The 24,094-nt window shown below is 44.1% G+C and overlaps 1 protein-coding gene across 1 annotated transcript in view; it reads right to left on the reverse strand.

Annotated features, from left to right (window-relative positions):
- Positions 1–13,224: 13,224 nt before the first annotated feature.
- The window catches only part of LOC120945800 (ADAMTS-like protein 2), a 108,511-nt gene continuing 97,641 nt past the window's right edge, over positions 13,225–24,094 (reverse strand). The window contains exon 16 of the mRNA XM_040360211.1: positions 13,225–13,628. Within this exon, the coding sequence (XP_040216145.1) occupies positions 13,510–13,628 (119 nt within the window). The 3' untranslated portion in view covers positions 13,225–13,509. The remainder of the gene's footprint in view (positions 13,629–24,094) is intronic.

Consider the following 24,094-nt stretch of genomic DNA (forward strand, 5'->3'; position numbering starts at 1 on the left):
TACACACTGTAACATTAACTGACTAGCCTGCCTGCTCTATCTACCTGCAAAAAATGACACTCTCTCTGTCCTCTCTTAACCACCGCAACACACTACACAAGGCCGACCTGCAGGCGGCCTTTTATAGTGTGGGGCAAGTACTAAACCCCCTGAGCCATAATTGGCCAAAGCCACCCTGGCTTTGGCCAATTATGGCTCTCCGTTTTTTGCAAGCTGTGATTGGCCAAGCATGCGGGTCGTAGTGCATGCTTGGCCAATCATCAGTGAATTATGGTCTGTGAAACGTAACTCGAATTTGGCACGAACGACCGGTTTTGTTCGTATTTCGACGAACGATCGAACATACGATGTTCGAGTTGAACATGAGTTCGACTCGAATACGAAGCTCATCCCTAGTGCCAGTGCACAGTCTAGCTAAAAATTATTCTGTTTGCATTAGTGGCAGCAAATCAACTGTATTTGCCAGCGTTTCTTCATATACTGTAGTATGCTTTTTAATGCTATTTCTATCTTTAGGACACACTTAGGTTAATACTGTTGCTGGCTTACTGATGTGGAAGCTGGTTACAACCTAACAGCCTGTTGCTGCCTTCAACTTGCAGTGTAGTAGATCAGGCATCGTGATAAGTCCCTGTAGTATCAGTCTAAGAACCCAGCTGGATACAGGTAGCTAATTTGTAGATTTATCGACCTTGCTTCCGCTTAGCTTGGTGGATGACAAGATGGAACCTGGGCTGTTATCACTGGCAGGACAAAGGAACACATTTTGCAGCTGAAACGTATCAGTTTCTTCTAGGCTGCTACTAAAACCTAGGTGAACACATTATTTTGAAAGAGCGAAATGATGAGCAACAGTAAGCTCAAGGGTTTTTGAATGTCATAAATATGTGTGAGTTTACTCTTATGCCGCGTACACACGATCGGAGTATCCGATGGTCTAAAATCCGATGGATTTTTTTCATCGGAATTCCGTTCAAGCTGTCTTGCATTCACACTGTCAGACTAAATTCCAACCTTTCAAAATGCGGTGACATAAAACACTATGACGAGCCGAGAAAAATTAAGTTTAATGTTTTCGAGCATGCGTCGACTTGATTCTGAGCATGCATGGATTTTTCTCCAACGGAATTCCACACAGACGATCGGAATTTCCCATCAGATTTTTTTCCATCTGAAGAATTTAAAACATGTTCAATTTTTTTTACTCCGATGGAAAAAAGTCAGATGGGGCCCACACATGATCGGAATTTCCAATGAAACAAGTCCATCAGACTTTTTTCATTGGAAAATTTGATCGTGTGTACGCGGCATTAGGTATCAGCTAAATAAATGTTACAAATAGGCACCTAAAATGTCCTTTATTGTTTTATTATGTCCGCAATGAAATCCTTGCATACCGTCACTATCTGTCAAACAGCAGCCGGGAAGTATACAAAAAATAAGGTGGCTCCTCAGATGGAACATGTGTTCACTCACTGCCATTAACAGATGCCAAGTGTATTCATAATGTATTCAGAACCCTTTCACTACACTATACTTTACCTATACTTTATACTATACTATACCTTTTACTATACTACACTTGTTTAAATTCATTTTTTCTCATTAATCTACACCCAGTACCCCATAATGACAAAGTGAAAACAGAATCTTAGAAATGTTTGCAAATGTATGAAAAAGGAAAAACTGAAACATCACATTAGCATAAGTATTCAGACCCTTGAAATTTTGCTCAGGTACCTCCCATTTCTCTTGGTGGTTGCTGAGATGTTTCTAAACCTTGATTGGAGTCCACCTGTGGTACAATTGATTGGACATGATTTGGAAAGTTACACACTTCTCTTTAAAAGGCCTCACAGTTGACAACGTATATTGCATTAGAGAAAAAGCCTTGAGGTCAAAGGAATTCCCTGCAGATCTCAGAGACAGGATTATTAAAAGGCACAGATCTGGGGGAGGCTTGAACAAAAGGTTCCCAAGAGCACAGTGGCCTCCATAATTTTCAAATGGAAGAAATCTGTCACAACCAGGACTGTTCCAAGAGCTGGTCGCCTGGTCAAACTGAGAAATTGGGGGAGAAGAGCCTTAGTAAGAGAGGTGACCTAGAACCCGATTATCACTCTCCAGAGATCCTGTGTGGAGATGGGACAAAGTTCCAGAAGGACAACCATCACTGCTGCCCTCCACCGTCCTCGGCTTTACGGCAGAATAGCTAGATGGAAGCCTTTTCTCAGTGCAAAACACATGAAAGCCCACTTGCAGTTTGCAAATAAGCATCTGAAGGACTCTGAGGCCCCGTACACACGACCGAGTTTCTCGGCAGAATTCAGCCAGAAACTCGATCGGAGCTGCATTCTGCCTAGAAACTCGGTCGTGTGTACACTTTTCAGGGAGGAAGCTGACGAGGAACTCGTCGGGCCAAATAGAGAACATGTTCTCTATTTCCTCGTTGTTCAATGAGGAAAGTCGGCCCGCCGAGATCCTCTGCGGCTTCAACACTGAACTCAACGAGGAACTCGATGTGTTTGGCACGTCGAGTTCCTCGGACGTGTGTACGGGGCCTCAGACTGAGGAACAAGATTCTCTTATCTGATGAAACCAAGATTGAACAGTTTGGCATCATTTCTAAACATTAAGTCTGGCGAAAACCAGGCACCGCTCATCACCTGTCCAATATCATCCCAAATGTGAAACATGGTGGTGGCAGCATCATACTGTGGGGGTGTTTTTCAGCCGAAGGGCCTGGGATACTGGTCAGGGTTGAGGGAAAGCTGAATGGAGCAAAGTACATTTTCTCAATAAAAACCTGTTTTACAGTGCTCAGATATGACAACAATCCTAAGCACACAACCAAGACAACACAAGAGTGGGCCAGCCAGAGCCCTGACTTGAACCCTACTGAACATCTCTGGAGAGACCTGAAAATGATTGTCCACCGATGGTCCCCATCCAAACTGGACTGAGATTCAGAGGATTTGCAAAGAAGAATGGTAGAAAATCCCCCAATCCATGTGTGCAAAGCTTGTTGCATCATTCCCAAAAAGACTTGAGGCTGTAATTGCTGCCAAAGCTGATTCAATAAAGTATTGAGTAAAGGGTCTGAATACTTAGTGTCCCTAAACTCACATCACAAAAAACTATCAATAAATGGTGTATTACATGCGGTTTATACTCACTCTGAGATTCCCTTTCAGTATTCTGCAAAACACCTGGTTGCTCATGCTGTTCTCTATCTCCACCTTCTGTCCCTGTTCCCAATTCAGCTAGGGATTTGACAGCTGTGGTGGTAACTCTGCACATGCTTAGTTTTCAGCGAGTTTCTATGCCAAGCATTTCCTCCCTATCACATCTGAGCAGCCAATGTGATCATAGACTCACATATGTGGTCATATACACAGCGGTAAATGACAGTCCACTCTCTGTCTCCTCCTCTGTTCCCACTAACCAGCTAAACACAATGGGGGCAGGATATTATATGTAGATTTATGGAGGCTTCACCTCGCTCTTATTCTAAGACACAGGCTGAAGTTATGTGACACATACAGTAAAAGAAGGAACAATGTAAATTAAACAGTGTGTGTTTAATATCACTGAGTACATATTTCAGTTTTTCTTTTTAATACATTTTAATAAATGCTTTACAATACCTGGTATGTTTAGGTATGGAGGAGAAGGTGACTTCCTTCCCTTTCTACCATGATGCAGTGCCAAGTACCTGAGCTGACAGACATGATGCCCAAGCACTCTCACAAGGGAGCAGCCAGGAGGAAGGTCAGTATCCCTGGATCGGCCACAAGGCTTTCTACTCAGAACTTCAGTAGAAATACAGAGAAGGGAGGGAGCTCGGGGAAGACAAGTGAAATCGGAAGGATGGACTAATAGGAGAGCCTTTCATGTTGCTGTGAATGGGCAAAGTGACAGATTCATCTTAAAGGAAAATCCTGGGTTAATAGTGAAACCAATAGGTGAACTACTAATTCTATCTAGCAAATATTGTAACTTTACTAAAACCATAAAATTGAGTTTACCCTATTCTGAGTTCTCTATAGTCTACTCTTCAGCAATTACCCAAAGGCCTGCTCACATGTGCTCTGAGATTGTACTGTACTAGTACTTCCTAAATTCTGTTTAATGCAACTTCCCCTGTATCATACTTGACTTATATAAAATATTAAGCATATCAACACATACAAAATAGAAGGAAACCTTCCCAGAGAGACTAATGGGATCTTACTAGCCATTGTCCACTGACCACTCAAGGTGATTTGTGAAAACTACAGTAAAGAAAACTACAAAAACAGTTGTTCATGGCAGCCGAATGGTTATCACGTTTCCTTCATTACATTCAAATACCTAGATTAATAAAGACCGCCGCATCTTTAAGGCGGCGTAACGTATCGTATTTACGCTACGCCGCCTTAAGTTAGATAGGCAAGTACTGTATTCACAAAGTACTTGCCTCCTAACTTACAGCGGCGTAGTGTAAATGTGGCCGGCGTAAGCGCGCCTAATTCAAATTAGGCTGAGGGGGCGTGTTTTATGTTAATGGAGGGTGACCTGACGTGATTGACATTTTTTACGAACGGCGCATGCGCCGTCCGTGTACATATCCCAGTGTGCATTGCGGCAAAGTACGCCGCAAGGACATATTGGTTTCGACGTGGACGTAAATTATGTCCAGCCCTATTCACGGACGACTTACGCAAACGACGTAAAATTTTCAAATTTCGACGCGGGAACGACAGCCATACTTAACATTACTAGTCCAACTATTTGATGGAGTAACTTTACGCCTGAAAATGCCTTACGTAAACAGCGTATCTTTACTGCGACGGGCGCACGTACGTTCGTGAATAGGCTTATCTAGTGATTTACATATTCTACGCCGACCTCAATGGAAGCGCCACCTAGCGGCCAGCCTAAATATTGCACCCTAAGATACGACGGCGCAGGCTGTCGTATCTTAGCTAGGTTTAAGTGTATCTCAGTTTGAGAATACACACGGCGCAGATTCCGAGTTAGGTCGGCGTATCTACTGATACGCCGGCCTAACTCTCTCTGAATCTAACTAAAAGTCTACATCTAGGAAAGGGTTGGGAACCTTTGGCCTATAAATGACAGATTTCTGTAGGCTAAAGCAAGTGCATCATATAAAGTGTGCTATGGTGCCTCATTGATGGGTGGGTTTGGTGAAGATAAGTATTCCTAAAAGACAGTTTATTTTTCATGCATGCTTCGTTTTACATCTTCCAGCATCAGCTTCCTTTGCAGCTCTTAATATTTAGTCACGTGACATCTTAGAACCACAAAGTAATTTGGTGCTGGAAGGCTTCCCTCTACCAGATGCAGATCTACACAGAGAGCAGCACAGGCCCTCCTCTGCTCGAAGTCCAATGATGGCCATACACGTTTCAAAAAATAACTTTTTTTTTCCAATCAATTTTTTCCAATCAGGATAATTGACCTATATGTTGGGGGCTGAACTCCTCTCAGGGAATCATCATGGGGCCTGCTGGTATCCAGGACTACAATTCCCATAATGCTCTAGTTTCCCAGCTATTGGCTCTGAATGTAGCCAATAGGAGCAGGCATTGCCAGGTGAATGCTCTGCTCAAGGAGAGGGAGGGGTGGAATTCCCCCGCAGCTGCGGCTCTGCATGTGTCCCTTCTCAGAGCCTTTCAGTTTCGTCGCCACTGCCCTGTCACTAGTTTCAGTCCACGGGCCGGGTAAATCACACTGGTGGGCCGGATACGAACCCGCGGGCCGTAGTTTGAGGACCCCTGACCTAGACAGTCAGCAGTGATCAGTGCGGTGGGGGAGTTACAAGCACAGATCACCCTGTATAGATTTCAATAAAGCCCGACAGACACTTCTCCCCCCACCCCTTCAGCTGCTTTAGTGAAATCTATACAGGGTGATCGGTGCTTGTAACTCCCCCCACGGCACCGATCACCGCTGACTGTCCTTGTATCCTCCAGTCCCCCTCCGTTCTGCTACTGTCCTCCTCTGTGTCCCCCTCCGTGCTCCGTGTCCCCCTCCATGCTGTGTTCCCCTCGGTGCTCCGTTTACCCCTCTGTTTTGCTCCATGTCCCCCTCCGTTCTGCTCCGTGACCTCCTCTGTGCCCCCCTCCGTGCTCTGTGTCCCCCTCAATGCTCTGTGTCCCCCTCGGTGCTTTGTGTTGCCCTCTGTTCTGCTCCATGTCCCCCTCCGTTCTGCTCCGTGCACCCCTCCCTGTCCTCCTCCACCCCCTCTGTCCTCGATCTGTCAGGGTGGAGAGCGCAGGTAGGAGCCGCTAAACCCGGCTCCTTCCTTTTGCGAATGAACAGAGTCAGTGATCACTGACTCTGTCCATTCACATAACTGAAACATCGTAACCTGTGATTACAATGTCTCAGTTTATGAATGGAAAGGAGATGCTGTCTTCTCTCCATTCATTTTCAGTGCTGCTGAGAAAGAGGCCGGGGAATCTCTATCCTAAGTCCCTTCCTCTGTCTCAAAGGGGAGATGTCAGTGGTCTGTTAAGACCCCTGATATCTCACCAAAGCCCCCCAACAGGGCTGATAAAAAAAAATTGCAATAAACAATAAAAAAGTGAATTGGAAAAAATTATAAACATTTTAATAAAAAACACACTGACACATCCACCCCCCTCCCCCCCAAAAGAAAGCATTGTAAAAAAACGTAAAAAATAAATTGTAAAAAATTATTAAAAAATAAAATCGTAAAAAAACCTGACACATGTGCCACTGTACCGGTAATCGGTATCGGCGAGTACTTGAAAAAAAGTGTCGGTACTTGTACTCGGTCTTAAAATCGGGACAACCCTACCACTAACCCAACATACCTGTACTGGCCCAGGGGGTGAAGACCCTCCTGTCCACCAGCTCAGTTGCCTTTTGTCTACACAGCTATAATAAAACAAGGAATCTGACCACTGAGGAGGGAAACGTTTTAACACTTGCGTCTGTTTTATTTACTGTAGTTTTATAATGTCATCCACTATTTACACATTAGCCCTATTCAGCTTACTTTGCATAAAAAATGGAACAGCTCTGGACCTGTGTAATTAAAAGTGTTAATAGTTTACCATTTATATAAGACATTACTACCACAAAATTAACAATTTTAAAATAAAACCACATTCCTCTGTTTAGATCTTTTATTTAGAATAATAAAAATACATCTTTTTCAAACAATGTCTTTATAGCAGGAGCCGGGGCATGGCGGCCCTTGTCTCAAGAATACAATATATTCTGCCATGAGCCGTAGAAACAGCTTTGGTTTGTTGATCAAATTTTGATGGCTCTACAAAAGAGAAATAGTTTCTCCAGTTAAGATTACACTACATCTACCATGATGCTTTGGGATTAACTAATAGCACTTGTCTGGTGGGTACTGAAAGCATCTTTTCTGATCTATTACTCAGGACAGTGCTACAATGAATGCAATGTCACACAAATATACAAATGAATTACATATAAGTGGCTGCAACAGTCCACATGGCTAGCCTTGATGGATCTGACATATATCATGTTATATCCTTACCTTCCAATAGGCTGAACTTCTATGGACACTGAACAGGTTCATTTTTGCCAGAATGTAACTATTTTATTAAATTAATAATGCTGATGAATCAGGCACCAGCTACTAATATATCTAAATGACTCCAGTGTTGGGATCTTTTTTAGTATAGGTCATGTGAAATAAGCAAATCTGCTGGCGAGTTGGGATTGCTTATAGACCAGTCCAATGAGATATCACTCTCTCATCATTTTCTTTGTTATTGATTCTGTGCCATTACAGGCCAATGAATGGAAATTATTACCAATGACCCAAAATGTCAACCCATGTGACCCAATCTAGTAACCAAGGTGCCAAAACCACATTGCCAGAAGGGTGTATGATTTCAGTGGGTTATTCAGCTAACCAGAACTGACCTTTTAAATCAGTACAAGAAAAATCAAAACATATACCTGACAATTAATTCAGTGTGATTATTGTTTGACATATTCACCATGCCCCTGACCACACCCCATCCACGGCTAAATGACCAATATACTTTTAATGTGCATTTCTTGCACTCCTGAACGCTGACTACCCCCCCAAAAATAACTGGCTCACACTGAAACTGATAGGATTTGATTTTGCTTCAAGTAACGCAACAGCCGCTTCACTCTACTTATTCCATAACCTTATTTGGCCCTACTTCACCTGTGGGTCACAGGATTGCACTTTGTTATACATTCCTGTTGCCCGTGTTCAGCAGACAGTTGCTTAAGTCTGCTGTCGGCTGACATGATTCGGCTCTGGAGGAATCCTGACTTTAATGTCAGGATCCATTAGGATGCCTGAACCTGCAGCTGGCTCAGCCTCTAAGCATGCAGCTGAGAGCTTGACCCTGCCCCTCCTGCCCCCTCCACATCCCAGTACTCCAGTGCCGAAGGGGCAGAGCAGAGAGCTGGTAACTGACTCTCTGCTCACTGAAGACTTAGGCCCCTTTCACACTGAGGAGTTTTTCAGGCAGTTTAGCGCTAAAAATAGCGCCTAAAAAACTCCTGCCCACTGAAGATAGCGGTAACCACTGCAATGGTGTTGGATACCACAGTAATTCTCTGATTTCACAGTGTTCCCACAAGTATGGCATATTCAAGCTGGACCAATGTAACTATGCAATAAAATCCATACTTGGAGTTCATCTTTAAATATCTAGGGCAGGATACTTGTGTAGGGCATAGGAGGAGGGACAAAACACTGGTATGACCCTACACATAACAACAGTGTAACTATATGAATGCTGATGCTTTGCAGGGCTCTTAAGATGTTGCAGGACTACAACAAATTGATCCTTTCCTTTGCCAGTCAGTGTATACAGTAAATGGGAAACTTAACCCCCCTCTCCCTAGCACCATAGACTCATATTTTCTAGCTCCCCTTGCTGTACTGTATGGTCTCCAGGGCATGGGACAGTAAGCCCTCTCTGTAAGCTCCAGACCTGCTTTCCAAAGCTTACACAGACTGTGGGACTCTTTGCCCAGCCTCATGTGACAGCCCTATACCAATCATGAGGCACCAGCATTGTCACATGGAAAAGAGGGAGTAAATCACTCATACCAAGAAGTTCTTAGGAGAAACTAAGCTGTACAGGAGAAAGGAATAGGGATAAGTATTTAAAGGTGGTAAAGGGGAGAAGATATGTTTTCTTTTGCCCAGAATGCACAGAGGAAAGGGTCACTTTAAAAACAGTGTAAACTCTTGCATATAATGCCGTACACAGCCCATTAATGCTATAGCACCTTTGATGAAAGAATACATTGAAGGCTTATTGGCTCAGAGTAACATAACCATATACAGTAGCAAGGTTTGTAATACACCTAAACACTATTTACCTGTGGTCCATGACTAACATTATTTGTTTCCTACAGACACTTTCAGCCTTCCCATGTTCACAACTGCTTTATCGTATAGCATGGCACTGAGAAGAATTCCAATAGAAGCTGAGCCAACAGAAATACCAAATAATAGGATTAATTCACTAAGACACAACGATTATTTTAACTATATTCCTTATTTTAGCTCAGATAATTTACTTCTAAAATGTTTAGTTATTGGTTACGTGTGAAATTATTTTGTCACATGAATTAGCTATTTAACTGTAGCTGCCAAGCGTTTTCAGTAGGTAAAAGTAAAAGAAATTCAAAGCTCATTTTTGCATACAAGTCCTGGAACCGGAGACTTACAATTGCAAAACATATAGGGGAAATATATATCTAAGTCAGGTCAACTGTGCATTTAATTCTGCATCTGACATTCCATCCTGAAGAACTACTGTCCTTCGAAGAACCAATGACAATTTTGCCTACATTGAACGGAAAAGCAGCTGATAAACAGTTTGATGCAAAGTGAAAAAACTGAAAAGATGTGGCGGAGGAAGTTGATGACTAATGTATGAACCAGTAAAGCTTCCCAGCACCCAGAGCCTCTGCATATGTGTTTACTAATCTACACTCTAATCTGGGAGCACCATCATGGAGACATATAGGGCTCACTCAGATGGCTGTTGGACCCATCCAGCATGCTGAGCCATTTTTTCTGCATCTGCATTCGCCTCGAAGCTGCATGAAAGCAGCCTATACAAGTGGGTGCAGATGGTGCAACAGCTTGGACACAGACACATGTCAAATTTTGACATGCGTTGATGAGCACCGTCTGCAGTCGGATCCATGCACCCGCTCCTGAACAGTGTATTAAGCAAATTTTTTCAGAAAGTTCAGCTGAGCTTTAAGGATGCAGGCACTTTTTAATTAATCTATCATAGGGTAAGCTTCAGCTATGATTTTCCCATAGTTTTGCTGGGTACTCGTGGCTCAAAATCCCAGGTAATTTCTGCTGAACTGGTCATAAACCGAGCCATGGGTGGCCCTGTTGATTCTACTCAGCTCAGCAAATTCAATGGAGCCATCTAGGTCTTATTCAATGGCTGTTGGACCCATCCAGCATGTTTAAACTTATCAATATATATCCCAATGTTATGCTGGGTACTCGTGGCACAAAATTCCAGGTAATTTCTGCTGAACTGGCCATAAATTGTTAACTCTACTCAGCTCAACAAATTCAATGGAGACATATGGTCTTATTCATATGGCTGTTGGACCCATCCACCGTGCTGAGACACTTTTTTGTGACAGCTTGGACACAGACACATGTCAAATTTTGACATGCGTTGATGACTGGGTGTCTGCATTTGGATCCATGAACCCGCTCCTGAACAGTGTATTAAGCACATTTTTTTGTGAAAGTTCAGCTGAGCTTCAAGGATGCAGGCACTTTTTAATTAATCTATCATAGGGTAAGCTTCAGCTATGATTTTCCCATAGTTTAAACTTATCAATATATATCCCAATGTTATGCTGGGTACTCAATTCACAAAATTCCAGGTAATTTCTGCTGAACTGGCCATACCCATAAATTGTTGACTCTACTCAGCTCAACAAATTCAATGGAAACATATAGGTCTTATTTTGATGGCTATTGGACCCATCCAGCGTGCTGAGCCACTTTTTTTTGGGTGACCCTGTTGACTCTACTAAGCTCAACAAATTCAATGGAGACATATGGTCTTATTCATATGGCTGTTGGACCCATCCAACGTGCTGAGACACTTTTTTCTCTATCAGCATCCGCCTTGGAGCTGCATGCAAGCAGCCTATATGATGTAGTTAGCAGCCTATCATGAGCGGGTGTCTGCAGTCGAATCCATGCACCCGCTCTTGAAGAGTGTATTAAGCAAATTTTTTCTGAAAGTTCAGCTGAGCTTTAAGGATGCAGGCACTTTTAAATTAATCTATCATAGGGTAAGCTTCAGCTATGATTTTCCCATAGTTTTGCTGGGTACTCGTGGCTCAAAATCCCAGATAATTTCTGCTGAACTGGTCATAAACCGAGCCATGGGTGGCCCTGTTGATTCTACTCAGCTCAACAAATTCAATGGAGCCATCTAGGTCTTATTCAGATGGCTGTTGGACCCATCCAACGTGCACTAGGAGCTGCATGGCACTAATTAATTCTATCATAGGGTAAGCTTCAGCTAAGATTTGTCCATCGTTTAAACTTATCGAAATATGTTCCAATGTTATGCTGGGTACACGTGGCTCCAAAATTCCATGGGTGGCCCTGTTGGCACTACTCAGCTCAACAAATTCAATCTGAAAATTTAGAGAGTCGGGTAGAAAACTCTCAGACCAGCAGTGACTGCAGCCAATCAGAGGAAGGTAGTGTGAATAAAATAACCAACAAGGGAGATTTTTACTTCCAAGCTGATTAGTGTGGATGAAAGAATCTACTGACTTCTCTCGTTCAGTATACAGGTCTGACCGAAAAAAATCTATGGCTAGCCTTAATTGTCATATGGATTACAGTAGGTCTGTGCATGCCAAGCACCTTGATTGTGGTGTGTTAACAAATATTAAAAAATATTTGCAACCGAGACCTCCACTTTTATTTAAATGCCACCTAGTAGGCGGTATTTGGGTCCTGTGTGCTGCTTAGTAAAGTAATTCGCTAAAGCATTTGAATGTAAATTACAGTTCCCAACCCGGGTGTCTAACAAATTGTGCGTCTGTTCTTTCTTCCACAAACTAGATTTTTTCCCTTTCTTTCATCATGCATTGAAGTATGGGGGAAAAGGAGCTGCTAGACACAGGTGCTGTTTTGAATTTTTTAGGTCTCGTTCACATGGGCGTACTACTGTTTTTCCCCACATGGAATGCATGGATCATACCACCTCTCAACTTTTTGAGATGGGAATGAGGGACACCTATCAGCAAAAGTATGCAGGCATAGGACACACCCCTTGTTACGCCCCCTTAAAGGAGAATTGTACAAAAAAAACAAGATTGGTTAAACCCACAAGTGCATTTTTACCGCTACTATTCCTTTATATTGGCTCATGGAATTTATAAATGCAACAATTTAGAAATCAGATGAAAGGTTTAGCACTGGAAAACACTTTTTGATAGATAAAAATGCATTTTATATACAACTATATAGATCAGACCAAAATGAGGGACAAATGAGGAGGAAAGAGGGACAGAGGGATGTTACTCCAAATCAGGGACAGTCCCTCGAAATCAGGGACAGTTGGGAGCTATGCATCCGCGTGCAGGCAGTGCCATACATGTCTATGGGAATGGGCATCCTGTGCGGGTAAAAACGGCCATTCACTTGCATGTACACTTTAGTGCCCCAATATGAACGAAGCCTTACAAATATAGTTAGGCCTTGTACAGACATGTCCGATGAAAACGGTCCGCGGACCGTTTTCATCGGACATGTCTGCTGGGAGGTTTTGGTCTGATGTGTGTACACACCATCAGACCAAAATCCCCGCGGACAGAGAACGCGGTGACGTAGACGACACCGACGTTCTCTGACACGGAAGGTCAATGCTTCCACGCATGCGTCGAATCAATTAGACGCATGCGCGGGATTTCGGGCCAGCAGACATGTCCGATGAGTCGTACTAACCATCGGAAATGTCCGACGGACAGGCTTCCAGTTGTCCGCTGGAAACCTGTCCGCTAGGCCGGAAAACTGTCCGGTAGGCCATACACACGGTCGGACATGTCCGCAGGAAACTGGTCCGACGGACCAGTTTCAGCGGACATCTTCGGTCGCGTGTACAAGGCCTTAGAGGTATGGACACCAAGTAAACAGGAGAATTATTTTTTCTATATGAAGGATTGTTTTTGCATTGGGTTTATGTTGTGTGGTCAGTTTGGATGCAAACAAATGTCTTTTACAGGGCAGTTTCCAAAAATGAAGACATACAACAAACAGCGAATTGATCACTAGGCACCAAAGGATTAAATCACAAACGAAGAGGTAACAATTTTGTTTGCCAGACGCACATGTTCTACTACCAAAAAAATTGAAGGCAGGGTTATTCGAGGAAGGAGCGTCAGTCACAATCTGAAATGTACACAATTCACAAATACAATACAGTGTGGAAATCAGGAATCTTTTCCTCCACAGGCCCGACAGCAGGCCTTCCGATAATACCAGTGTGAGCACAGCTTCACCTTCAGCACCAGCGAGCAGTTTGCAGTAGCCTTGTCTTCACAAGCCTCATCTACATCAAAAGAAGAAAGGGATGCATATTATAAGGTGTTATTCTTGTACTGTTTGCCTTAAAGCATAACTAAAAGTAACGTTTTTTTTAGTTGTGGATAGAGGAGAGATGGATTAGAATGCCTGTCAATTTTTATTGCTGTCTGTGTCCCCGTTAGGGAGATTCGCCCTCTCTGTTCCCCCTATTTACCATTATCATTGAATGTTAGAGGGGTTGTAAAAGTTTAATTAAAAAAATAAAAATAACAAACATATCATACTTACCTCCACTGTGCAGTTCGATCCTTGTCTTCTGGGGTCCCGCTGCGGCTGTCTCGGTTCCTCCCCTAAAGAGCTAACCCTCCTCTGGGAAGCGCTCTCCCAAGGTGGGTAGCTTGCGAGCGCGCTCCCATGTGATACAGTCGGCGGCCATAGCGTATAGTGTATCACTCGGCCCCAGCGCGCCGCGTCATTGATTTGATTGACAGCAGCGGGAGTCAATGGCTCCGCTGCTATCAATCATCCAATGAAGAGCCCACAAGAGCTGGGTGAAAGCAACGCAGGATCGCGCCCACGGAGATTCGGGGCTCAGGTAAGTAAAACGGGGGCTCGGGGGGGTTGGAGAGTGCACAGTGTTTTTTCATCTTAATGCATAGGATGCATTAAGGTGAAAAAACACAAAGCTTTACAACCCCTTTAAAGTAAAAGAAGATGTTGGGTTGTCCGCAGAAATGTAATAGAGGGGAAATATTCCGATGGGGACACTGGATCTGATGACCTGGAGGTCCCAAAGAGATTATCTTTATTTGCAGGAATTTCCTCTCACTTCCTGTTTTGGCTATGTGACAGGAAGTGAAGGGAAATCTCCCCAGTGGGCCAAAAATTGCAAAAACAAACCTTACAGGGGTGATAACTCTCCCTTTCATTATCCAAAATAAAAGTTTTGCCTATAATTCTACTTTAAAGCGATTTATGTAGAACATTTTTATTTTTACATGTGCAGTATTGTATTTCAGTTATCCTCCCTCAAATGCATACTTTATTTCACTTCTATCAGAAAACCTCCTTGCTCAGCAATTCTTTGGTATACAATCTGTGAGGAAAGTGCATTTCTTTCAATCAGTCAGACTTGACATGAACTGGGAGAAAGAAATTGTAAAACACAGCAAGTGAACAGCAAAAAGTAAAGCTGGCTATATGCTAGTAGAATGTCCTTTATAATTTTTGTTTTAAAGCGGTTGTAAACCCTTACAGACCACTAGGCCCTACAGGTAAGCCTAGATTAAGGCTGTATGTGCAAGAAATATCTCCTTAACCTACACTCTTAACCACTTAATGACCCCTTCACGCCCCCTGTGGTTAACTCCCAAACTGCAATTGTCATTTTCACAGTAAACAATGCATTTTAAATGCATTTTTTGCTGTGAAACTGACAATGGTCCCAAAAATGTGTCAAAATTGTCCGAAGTGTCCGCCATAATGTCGCAGTCATAAAAAAAATCGCCATTAGTAGTAAAAAATAAATAATTAATAAAAATGCAATAAAACTATCCCCTTTTTGTAAACGCTATAAATTTTGCGCAAACCAACCGATAAACGCTTATTGCGATTTTTTTTTACCAAAAATATGTAGAAGAACACGTATCGGCCTAAACTGAGGAAACAAAATATGTTTTATATATTTTTGGGGGATATTTATTACAGAAAAAAGTAAAAAATATTGAATTTTTTTCAAAATTGTCGCTCTATTTTTGTTTATAGCGCAAAAAATAAAAACCGCAGAGGTGATCAAATACCACCAAAAGAAAGCTCTGTTTGTGGGAAAAAAAAGGACGCCAATTTTGTTTGGGTGCCACGTCGCACGACTACGCAATTGTCAGTTAAAGCGACGCAGTGCCGAATCGCAAAAACTGTCCGGGTTCTTTAGATGCCCAAAGGTCCAGGGCTTAAGTGGTTAAGGAGATATTTGCAGAAAAGATAGAACCAATGTCTAGGGTGCATGTGCATGAATGGGATCGCGCTGTACCTAGCGGCTCCCGCACGCATGTGCGGGAGTGACGTCATCGCAGTTCCAGCCAGTCACAGCAGCAGAGCAGCGATCCCCGGAAGTCACTCCGGTATCATGGCGGCGGCGGAGGAGAGGAACGAGGGTCACTGCGGGGGCTTTGATCTCAGGTAAGTAATTCATAATGAGCTAGTATGCTATGCATGCTAGCTCATTATGCCTTTCTCTTGCAGGGTTTTTTTTTTTTTTTAAACGTTTCAGAGGGTTTACTTCCCCTTTAAGAACATTAATTTGGGCTCCTCCAGAGAACTATGTCCCCCCTTCCTTACCGAATGGGAAAAGGATTCACAATTCTTCCAACTCCTAGAGGTTGCAGGCCAATGCATATTCTCTAATGTCAGTCCCAATTGCTGGAGATGTGACTCGATCCTCCAATTTTTATGGTCGCATCAGCAACACCAACCTTTCTGGCAGGATGTATGTGCTCCGACTCTTGACTACTGAACAGAACCCAGCAGCATACCTCCTACACATTTAGGTCATTTAGGTCTACCGAAACCCAATTAAAGAAAATTAACTTACCTGATTCTCCACTCCTCCCCGCAGCTAGACTGGCCCTGCAGCTTCTTCCCCCCCGCACTCCAGTGGTCCAGCGTCCTGACATCATCAAGACCAAAGCAAGGTCCATAGCCCTGCATTGGATGTGAGGACATCGAGGGGCACCGCTGGAACATGAGGAGTGCCAACTGCCAGAGGAGCGCAGGATCGGGTCCTCCTGTGATCGCTGCGGTGTGTGAGCGGAGCACTCTGTGATCGCAGTATCCTCCAGACACTGCCTATAACAGATTGAGATGAAGAGTCAATCGGCGACTCTTTACCACATGATCATCTGTGTCCAATCACAGCTGATCAGGATGTAGAACAGTTATTGGCACTCCTTTCCTCAAGCTGACAGCATGAGAAGAGAACTGGTTTGTGTAAAAGGGCCATGTACACTGAAAATCAGGGCATGGATTTACAGTGCCCTAATTATCAGTGCAGTCCCAACATTGCCCACCAGTCCCCAGCAGTGCTGTCAATCAGTGCCCATCAGTGCCTCCTCATCATTGTCACCTATCAGTGCCGCCTACCAGTCAGTGCCCATCAGTGCAGCCTCATCAGTGTCTCTTCATCATTGTCATCTATCAGTGCCGCCTACCAGTGCCCATCAGTGCAGCCCATCAGTCCAGCTTTATCAGTATCTCCTCATCATTGTCACCTATCAGTGCCGCCTACCAGTGCCCATCAGTGCAGCCTCATCAGTGCCTCCTCATCATTGTCTCCTATCAGTGCCACCTACCAGTGCCCATCAGTGCAGCCCATCAGTGTCTCCTCATCAGGGCCCACCAGTGCAGCCTATCAGTGCCCATCAATGCCACGTAATCAGTGCAGCTTTATTAGTGCCACCTCATCAGGTCCCATCGGTGCAGCCTGTCAGTGCCTATCAATGTCCATCAGTGCAGCCTATCAGTGCCCATCAGTGCCACCTTATAAGTGCCCATCAGTGAAGGAGAAAGAAATAGCTGTTTGCAAAATTTTATAACAAACGATGAAAAAGTTTTTTTTTAAGATTTTCTGTCTTTTTTTGTATAGTTAGCAAAAAAATAAAACCTCAGTGTTGATTAAATAGCACCAAAATAAAGCTCTATTTGTGTAAAAAATATTATAAAAAATGTTGTTTGGGTACAGCGTTGCATGACTGCACAATTGTCATTCAAAGTGTGACAGCACTGAAAAATTAAAATTGGCCTGTCCAGGGAGAGGATAAACGTTCCCAGTAGCCAAGAGGTTAAAGTGGACCTTCAGTCATTTTTTCAACTTTCCATCTAATAAATCATCGGAACTTTGGATAGTAAAACATTTTTTTTTTTTTGCCATTAAATACCTTATACAGCCCACTTCCTGTTTCTTGTCTGGTAAAAAGCCTAGGCTTATGACATCATGCACAGCTCTCTCTCACTCTTAAGCCTCGTACACACGACCGGTTTTCTCTGCAAAAACCAGCAAGAAAACAGCTTCTTGCCGAGAAAACCGTCCATGTCTACGAGGCTTTCAGGTTTCTCGTCAGGAAATCTGGCCAGAATCTCGACAAGAAAAAAAAAGAACCTGCTCTCTTTTTTCTCGTCGAGATTCTTGTCGGCCTGTTTCCCGACGAGAAACCCGAGCGCGTGTATACTTACCTGTCGTCGTGGAAACCCGTGCATGCTCGAAATGACTTTGACGCATGCGCAGTAGCTTCCACGGCATAGGTAGAGTGAAGCAAGATTGTGGTGACGGCATCGAATGTGACGAGCGCATGCTCATCGTAAGCGATGACGTCACCGCGTTCTTGCCTTTCAAGAGAACCGCGGTCAGTGTGTACACTCGGGTGGCAAGAGATTCTTGCCAATAATCTCGTCAGGGAAAACGTCAGGTTTTTCCTGATGAGATTCTTGCCCGTGTGTACAGGGCCTTATGAGAGTTTGCCAGGAAAGGAGAGGGATGAGTCATAAGAGGGCCAATGAGAGCTGCAGGGCTAGAGGTGTGCCTCTGTTTTAGGGTGCCTACGTGTCCCGGATTGCCCGGGACTGTCCCGCAATTGACATGTCTGTCCTGGGTCCCGGGAACCTTCATTCTGGGACAATACAATGTCCCGGAATGAAATAGAGGACACAGCCACCCCCTACTAACTACATTTCTGGAACTGGTTGCTAAGGCCAGCGTTGCCTTGCATCTTGCAACCAATGACAATTTACTCTCAGACAGAGTACTCTGAGACTGGGAGCGAGGCCTGCGCCTAGTGCAGCACTGCTATCCCCACCCACCTCGGCACCTCCTCCTTCTCCGGAACTCCGCGGCAAGCAGCAGACTGGTGGGACCTTCACTCTCCAGATAGTGACGCCACTCCTTTCCTTCTACGCATGTTGCTCATATAGAGGGAGTGACAGCAGCACTGCATCTGGTGGCAGGCTATGGGTGGCAAGCGGCACTGCATCTAGTGGCAAGTGGCACATTCACCTGACAAATAACCCGCCGCCAAATTCCCCATCAACCCAAAACTACATTTCCTCCCGCCCTCCATCTTTTTTGGGGAAGGTGAGAGAGGGGGTGTGTCCCTGAATGGCAGTTTGGAAATGTGGTCACCCTACTCTGTGTGTGTCTGTGTAAGTCCAGGAAGTGAACAGGCAGCGGCTTCAGCTGCCCACAGTTACAATGGATGCAGCCAGACTTAGTGGAGGGAGATTTCTGCAGCAGAGTTGGCAAGCAAAGAATGACAGTATATATAAAATAATATGCAAAGTGGTTGGGAGGAAGCTTCAGAATGGCAAAGATGTTTTTATTACAAATTATGTGAGCAGACTGCAGATCCTCTTTTAATACAATTAGGCACATAATATCTAGAACTCGGAAAAGCAATCAAAAGACTTTAAAAATGTGGGGAATTTTAATTAATTAGGTTATTGTCTTCTTTGGTAGGTTAAAATGAGGAGGCAAATTCTGGCAACCATTCAACTGTCTAGTTACAGGCTGAGTACAAAGAGGATGAGACGGCACAGATCAGCTGGGAAAGAATATGTCAGGGATGGATTAGGTGTAGCATAGTGTATACTCTGTTCCCATTTCAGACCTGTCCCTAATGGATCTGCATCCATACTGCAATCCTTGCGTGGGAGTAGAGCTACTCCAAGAGTAATCACACATGGCTGGTATTTCACTGTTTCTAAACCTCGATTTACCTTTTACTGATTGCCGGCTTTCATAAAAGAAAACACAATCTAATGGATGATTCAACATGTCATATATAAAGATACTGTATGCACAATTGTTTCAGTATAGTTCATATTGCAATTAAACTGTAGGAAAATGCCTCAACATCGCCATCTGTGGGCTGAACCGTGGAACTTCACTCTCTCAATCAACATTGACTATTTTTAATCCTTATGTTGCTAGCATTAGAAAATATATAGGAAAGAGTATCATATTTATTTGTTTAAGACTGGGCAGTGTTGTCAACTGTCCTTTTTTTTTTACGGACAGTTTGTAAAAACGGGCACTTTTTCCCCCCGTTCTTAAATGTCCGTGGTTGCGGAAATGTGCCAGTAAAAATAACCGAGATTGGTTCGGCTTGGAACTGCACATGGAGATTGGAGGCAAGGGGTGATGGTGGCTGCGGTGGCACCGCAGAGGGGGATGGAGGCAGGGGGCAATGGAGGCAGGGGGAGATTGGAGGCAGGGGGTGTTAGTGTCAGGGGGTGATTGGAGGCAGGGGGTGTTGGTGGCACCGCAGAGGGGGATGGTGGCACCGCAGAGGGTGGGGGATGGAGACAGGGGTTGTTGGTGGCATCACAGAGGGGGATGGAGGCAGGGGGTGATTGGAGGAAGGGGGCCTGGGGGAGATTGGAGGCAGGCGGTGTTGGTGGCACCGCAGATGTGGGTGGTGGCACCGCAGAGGGTGGGGGATGGAGACAGGGGTTGTTGGTGGCATCGCAGAGGGGGATGGAGGCAGGGGACGATGGAGTCAGGGGGTGATTGGAGGAAGGGGGCCTGGGGGAGATTGGAGGCAGGCAGTGTTGGTGGCACCGCAGAGGGGGATGGTGGCATTGTTGACACCAACAATATTGTACTATTTCTTCCACCGATATTAATGACGGATACTATTCCGCCTCCTAATAGGGGCAATACTCCTCATCTTTGACCTCCAACCCTAAGGCCATATTTATTCTTACTGATGCCAGGCCCGTGACATTTTCTGCCCCTGCTGGCCACACTCTCCGGCCCTCCTAAAATCTGAAGGACAATAAACTGGCCCTTTGTTTGAAAAGTTTGGAGACCCCTGGCCTAGATTGTGGTTGCAAGCGGTTGGAAGATCTGATATCTATATTCAGACTGGGAGGAAGCGGTATATGACGAAAGCACTCAAGTGGAGTGTGGGACTTTTCGTTATATTGGTGGCAAGCAGTGGGATGTTTCCTGCAGTCTGGGACATCTAAACCGCCACCTGGATCCAAGATCAGGATAGCAGACTTCGGTCACCAAAGCGGAGATATGGATCTGGCATCAGAATTCCTGGGGCTGCTGAGGATCATCCTTTCAGCATACACCAGGACTGTGTCTGTGGGTTAATACCTGGAGTTCAGGCAGGAGATTCAGGTAGGACTCTGGATTGGAGCCCTCCAGGTCACTGGTATGCAACAGGGCAAGTGCTTTCCAACCCCAGATCAACGGTCCAGTGACCAGCGGGTGTTGAGGATGGCATTCCTGGGAGAGCGGCCCCAGGAGCAATGGGTAACTGAGTTGGACAGGCTGGTCTGGCAAGAGATAGAGCTATACAATTGATATCGGGCTCTGCAATGGCACGCAGACCAGGAATATTTAGGGGAGACAAAAGAAGCAAGCGGATTGTGGGACGTTTCGTTAAAATGTGCATTTATTTTCTTAGGAGCCTGCAGAGCATTGCACTCACAATCAGCAGATCGCGGATGTAATGTCAGGCTTCTGCAGACTCTCAGTATAGCTATCTGCTTGTACCTCCTGTACATGCAGACAGTTACTGGAGAGCAGGAAGGATCAATGAACTACAAGAAGACTCATCAGCTCTCTTGCAGTTCATCGAGAACTAAAAGCTACCTACTGCAATGGAAGATTGGACTTGAAGTCCATTCATTCACAGATCTGTGAATGAATAATGCAGCTATGTGGTAGAGCGGAGGAAGGTTGCATGTTACATGTTACACCCTAAATACAGATGTAACATGTTCAGGAAAGTGAACTTATCCTTTAACTACTCTACATAATGCCAATTAAAGGGAACCTATTAGGAAAGGAATGTGTATACAAAAGCTGTTTATACACGTAAAGATTTCTCTCATTCAGATCATGGACTGAGAAATCACTTGATTCACCCATCTAAACTAAACAACATAGATGGACGAGTCTGCTGTGCTGGCTACTGTAGTCTGACAGCAGGCACCCATGGCTGTTAGAATACCTTAATAGGTCCTGCGTCTGACTGGATACAGGTGCTGTTCTTCAAAACATTTTCCAACTGGCTCCTTCAAAAAAAGTTGATTGCGAAATTGAGTTTTCTTGAGATGGGTGGTGCTGACAGAGACACCAACGGAACAAATTGTGGTCTATTCAGCAGGAACCAGCTGAAATCAATACATTTATGGCCTGTTTAAAAAAGACCAGGCATACCAGGTGCTTTGTACTTCAAAACATTTAGGTAGATTCAGAAAGAGTTAGGCCGGCTTATCTACAGATAAGCCGACCTAACTCTGAATCTGCACCGACCTATGTTTAAGTGTATATAACAGAGTATATAACAGAGATACGCTTAAACATATCTAAGATACGACGGCTTGCGCCGTCCTATCTTAGATTGCAATTTTTCTGATGGCCGCTAGATGGTGCTTCCATTGCGGCCGGCATAGATTATGTAAATAAGGGGATACGCCGATTCACGAACGTACGCCAGGCCGACGCAGTACTTTTAGGCCGTTTACGTAAGAGATAGGCCGTGTAAAGTTAGTGCTAGGCTCTAGTGGAATAGTAATGTTAAGTACGGCCGCCGTTCCCGCCGGGAAATTCGAAATTTTTACGTCGTTTGCGTAAGTCGTCCGCGAATCGTGATTTACGTAGTTTACGTCCACTTCGAAATCAATAGGCCCTTACTTAGCCGCAATGCACACTGGGAAATGTAGTCACCCGGCGCATGCGCAGTGACAAAAAACGTCAAAAACGTGAGGTCAAGCCTCATTGCCATGAAACACGCCCCCCCCAACCCATTTAAATTAGGCGCCCTTACGCCCACTCGTTTTAGGCTACGCCGCCGTAAATTACCAGGTAAGTATATTGAGAATCAATACTAGCCTAGCTAATTTACGGCGGCGTAGCCTAAACAGGCTACGCTACGCCGCCCTAAATTAACGACATTGTACCTGAATCTACCTAATTATTCGTGTACACCCTTATCAGTGCAAAGCTGTAAATATAGGGGCCCCGAAAATTCTAGAATCCAACACAATCCTCCTGGGCCCTTCCTATTGTGTTGCTCCCTTTCTGGGCTCCATTGCCATGCAATGAGCATGTAATAACCAGTTTGCACCTAGTGGAGAAGTGCTTTGCGGCAGCACTACATGGGAACCTAATGCTTCAAGGATCAAGGTGAAATGATGCTTCCCTGGCGCTAGGTCATGTGTTATCAAATCACATGATAAAGTGCAGGGGACATTCTTGAGAGCATCATGCTAGCCATCAGCAACTTTTATTCTTTCCTCTGCCATCTTTCTAAAGCCGCGTACACGCGATCATTTTTCGGGTTGTAAAAAACAATGTTTTTTAAAAATGTCATTTAAAACGATTGTGTGGGGGCTTCAGAGCATTTTTTGGGTTTGGAAAAACAACAACAAAAAAAAATTCGAACGTGCTCTATTTTTTTTAACGACAATTTAAACTATGTTGTTTTTCGGGTTGTAAAAAATTATCGTGTGTGGGCTTTAACGACATGAAAAAAACGCGCATGCTCAGAAGCAAGTTATGAGACAGGAGCGCTTGTTCTGGTAAAACTACCGTTCATAATGGAGTAAGCACATTCATCACGCTGTAACAGACAGAAAAGCCTAAATCGTCTTTTACTAACACGAAATCAGCTAAAGCAGCCCAAAAGGTGGCGCCATCCGAATGGAACTTCCCCTGTATAGTGCCGTCGTACGTGTTATACGTCACCGCGCTTTGCTAGAGCATTTTTTTTTTCACTATCGTGTGTAGGCAAGGCCGTTTTAATGATGAAGTTGAAAAAAACGTTGTTTTTTCTAGAGGCCGAAAAATGATCATGTGTATAACACCAGTTGTCTGCCCATCACATTCTGTATGTTTGTTTACTGTGTGGCCCGGAAAGAGTCTGCTGGGGTATAAGGACAAACCTGTGTTTCCAATGAGGCAGGAGTCCAGCCATAGCTCTGACTACTCCAACCCTTGATTCCAACATGACTGGCCATTACAGTGATATTGTTTACCTGAAAAATCCCCTTATGTGACTTACCTCTGACCCCACTTGACATGTACAGTATAGTTCAACATATAGCAGATCTATAGTATTATTTGATAAAAGCAGCTTTAAACATGTTATGCTGCGTACACACCATCACTTTATGTGATGGAACAAAATGTCATTTTCTGTGAAGTAAAAAACAACGTTTTTGAAACTTCAATTTTCAAAAACAACGTTGCCTACACACCATCGTTTTTTCACAAAGCTCTAGCAAAGCGAGGTTACGTTCACCACTTTTTTCCATTGAAGCTCGCTTCATAACTAGCTTCTGGGCATGCGCGTGTGTAAAAACGTTGTTTTAAACGTCGTTTTTTTGCTACACACAGTCAATTTTTGTGAAACAAAAAACGACGTTTTGAAAAACGACACAAAAAATTGAAGCATGCTTCAATTTTTTTTTGTCGTTTTTCAC

The sequence above is a fragment of the Rana temporaria genome, chromosome 7, assembly GCF_905171775.1.
Source record: "Rana temporaria chromosome 7, aRanTem1.1, whole genome shotgun sequence".
Taxonomy (NCBI): Eukaryota; Metazoa; Chordata; class Amphibia; order Anura; family Ranidae; genus Rana; species Rana temporaria.